The 3197-nt window shown below is 41.4% G+C and overlaps 1 protein-coding gene and 1 non-coding gene across 3 annotated transcripts in view; both read right to left on the reverse strand.

Annotated features, from left to right (window-relative positions):
* EIF5 (eukaryotic translation initiation factor 5) overlaps positions 1 to 2696 on the reverse strand; it is a 5277-nt gene extending 2581 nt beyond the window's left edge. The window contains exons 1-5 of one of the 2 annotated variants that reach the window (XM_029086954.1): positions 2415 to 2696; positions 2073 to 2154; positions 1664 to 1836; positions 1219 to 1330; positions 359 to 498 (exon numbers count right to left, since the gene is read on the reverse strand). In XM_029086954.1, the coding sequence (XP_028942787.1) occupies positions 359 to 498; positions 1219 to 1330; positions 1664 to 1836; positions 2073 to 2154; positions 2415 to 2486 (579 nt within the window). In that variant the 5' untranslated portion in view covers positions 2487 to 2696. The remainder of the gene's footprint in view (positions 1 to 358; positions 499 to 1218; positions 1331 to 1663; positions 1837 to 2072; positions 2155 to 2414) is intronic. The other variant, XM_010175815.1, reaches the window with a different exon arrangement.
* On the reverse strand, positions 714 to 837 carry LOC114818937 (small nucleolar RNA SNORA28). Its single transcript, XR_003766322.1, has one exon. It is a non-coding gene; the product is annotated as a small nucleolar RNA SNORA28 (small nucleolar RNA).
* Positions 2697 to 3197: the final 501 nt, after the last annotated feature.

The following is a 3197-nucleotide window of genomic DNA, read 5'->3' on the forward strand; positions in this document are numbered from 1 at the left end:
GAAGTCAAAGATGATGGAGAAACGGAGATGTAGGAAAGAAGTAATGGAAGCTAGACTTGAGTTTGTAGCTGTCTGTAGGGCTGAAGTGCAGTTTCACCACTCTATCTAGTGCACTCATGATACTCCTTTCCAGGGACATGGACTGCAAAGGGTAGGCAGCAAGGAACACACATGTCGTTACTGCAGAGCTGATAAAGCTGAGGAGACACAGAGATACTTCTATTGCAGCAGTTCAGTTCTGGATACAGTAGGAACTGTTGTTGCAATGGTGACTTGCAAGGACTACCAGTGATTTAGAAGTTTTCAATCAGAGCAAGACACCTCACATCCCCATCTCCACACTTTCACTCCTACTTACCACAACCTGTGGAGGAGTAATCTCCTCTGGTGGTGGGGGTGGAAGTGTCTCATTGCTGGACACAGAACCATTCTCTTTGTCCTTGCCTTTTCTGTTCTTCTTCTCCTTTTCTTTCTTTCCTGTACCAGTGTCACCACTTTCTGCAAGTGAATTTAATGTTTTATTCTATGAACTAGAGAAAGCTCAAGTCCCTGCACTACTGCACCTCTGACAAATCCCCAGGTGGGTTTAGATGCTTTTATTAGCAGCAAGTTACAGGTATAGTACCCATCCCCAGATACATTCAGGGCAGAGGTACATCTGCCAGGGAAACCCCTTGCTCCAGTGGAAGTCTTGTTTCTCATCAAGACATAAGGTTGTCCAAGTCTATATAACAGGTGACCTCACAAAGCAGAGACCCCTGGAATAGGTTAGACTTTTCTATTCTCGCAAGCTTAAATTGCAGCAGGCAACTAGATGCTTACTCCAGAGTGTTGCTTGCACTGAATGAGTACATTGCACTTAGCATTTACTGTACTGCTTTTACTTCCTACTCTTCCACTTCACAATGACTTAAAGGCAAAACTGCAATAAGCATCTGCTGACTAGCTCTCCCCGTCCTAAGTCTGTCCTAGATAGACAAATCCAACTCCTCATAAATACTCCTACCTGGGAAGGACACAGGATCCCAAGGGAAGAGACTGCTCATGTTGAAACTATGAACACAGCTACTCCATCCTGACCCACAAACATACTCTAGGAATACGCTGGAGCCTTTTTACACTTTAACTAGATATGAGCTATTTGTTTTTCTACTTCCTTAACAGCACTCACACTGAAGAAGTTCCCTTTATCCCCACCAAATCAGGAAACACACTTACCAGGTGGGTTTTTGAGAATGAACGTGCAGAGTTTATGGTTTGTGTCAAGCATGCCTCGATAGCCACAGGCTTTGCAAGAGTTACCTATAGTTTGTTTCTTAGGATTGACATGCTGTAAAAAAAGAACAACCTCTGGTTAACAGACTACTTACAGAACCATTATGCATTAAAGCCTAAACCTGGTATTCAGATCATCATCTCCACAGGATTAAGCCAGAGCTTTAAATATTTTGTATCACCCTCAACAGAGCAAGTTCAGAAGTAGCAATTTAGCTCAGAAGTTTTGAGCTGTTACAAGTGTAAAAGCTTCCCAAAGGGGGACATGTGTACACACTGGATTTTCTCTTCACAGACACTCAAGTCAGCTATAACTTCACACCACTTCCACAGGCATCTAATGAAGTGTTTCTATAGTGCTACCATTAATGCAAAGGAGAGCACTCACCAGATCAGTTTCAGGATTCTCACACTCAGGACAGAGAACAAATTTTTTAATGAATCCATCCAACATGTCTTGCAGCTTATTCGCCTCATGAGATCCATTGACAATGTAACGGTCATTCTTAACATCAAACTGGGTCTGTGCTCCCAGCTCACAACCAAAAAATTTGGTAGGATCTTTAAAAAAAAAAAAAAAAAAAAAAAAGGTATAATAACCACCACTGCCCTCCTATCTTCACTGTGATTTTTAACAGCAAGTAAATATACCGTTGTTTCTGTTATTTCATCCTAGGATAATCACACTTCTTTCTTACAGACCTTGAAAGATGGTACTAATGCTTTATTAGCTACTTAACGCTACCACTTCAAACACAAAAGCATAAAGAAGTGCTGTGTCACTCCAGACTACTTACACGTTGGAGGCCGATTAAGCGCCTTTGCAACGTCAACCATGTTGACTATAACTGTCTTTATTCCATTTCCTTTGCCCTCCACCTGAAGAAAAAAAAATTATAAACATTTAAGATTAAGTGACTGCAACAGCCAAACCCAGTGTGTATTCCCCATTTCAGTACATCAAAGTTCTGCTCTGAAGTGTGTCTTCTTAGAAGAGCTAATGTGCACTTAAGTCTGGACAGGAAGGAGCAGACATCCTAGCTAAACATTTTCATTCCCTCACACCTCTCTTCCTCCTCTATCAAGAGAGGAAGTGGTGTCAAACACTACCTACTTATCACTAAGGGTTAGTAAGTTACCTTGGCAATCAGACGGGGCATTTTGTAGCGATAGAACTGATCTGAAACGCTGCGGTTGACGTTGAGAGACATTTTGCCTTAATAGTAGCTTTATCAATAAGATGAAGAGATCTTTGATTGCAGTTTTTTGGTATCTTCTGTCTGGAGAAGACGGGATGACATAAACGACTGCAAGAGTTCTCGGTCTCTGACATGAAAAAATTTTCGCCACCGAGGCTGTAAGGTTCTTGCTTGTATGCTATGTTTCCCCAATACAGGTACCAGTGGCTGCGCAACAGCTCTGCAAGCGTTAATAAACAGAAAAGAAATGAAGATTTTACCTTAATGTGCACCAGTTATATGTTGCTACAGAGCTATGTAGGAGACTACATTTAGGGTGAAAAGAAGAAAAAAAAAAACCCCACCACACATTCTTTATACTCTGGCTTTTATCAACTTGTGAAACTGGAAACAACAGCCTTGAATTGTATTGCTACATAGCTTTTCTCAACTACACCACAGACCTTCCTACTATCTTCTTTCTTACTACCCAAGAAGTACTGAACAGCTTGAAACTATTTTCTGTACAATTAACTCCTGAAGGAGTGCTGTGCTCAATAAGGAAGAGAAAGGAATACTGCTGGATGTACTATGGAGACCAACGGCTCTTGCACCAGAAGGGTCATGTGACATGTTTCAGGCTGCGGGAAGCAGAAGAAAGATCTGGAAAACAGTTTCAAATTCTACATCAGAACATGAACCTATCATATAAACTGAAGTCTGCCAGAATGTTGAGAAATACCA

The sequence above is a fragment of the Antrostomus carolinensis genome, unplaced genomic scaffold (genome assembly GCF_000700745.2).
Source record: "Antrostomus carolinensis isolate BGI_N321 unplaced genomic scaffold, ASM70074v2 scaffold15639, whole genome shotgun sequence".
NCBI classification, from domain to species: domain Eukaryota; kingdom Metazoa; phylum Chordata; class Aves; order Caprimulgiformes; family Caprimulgidae; genus Antrostomus; species Antrostomus carolinensis.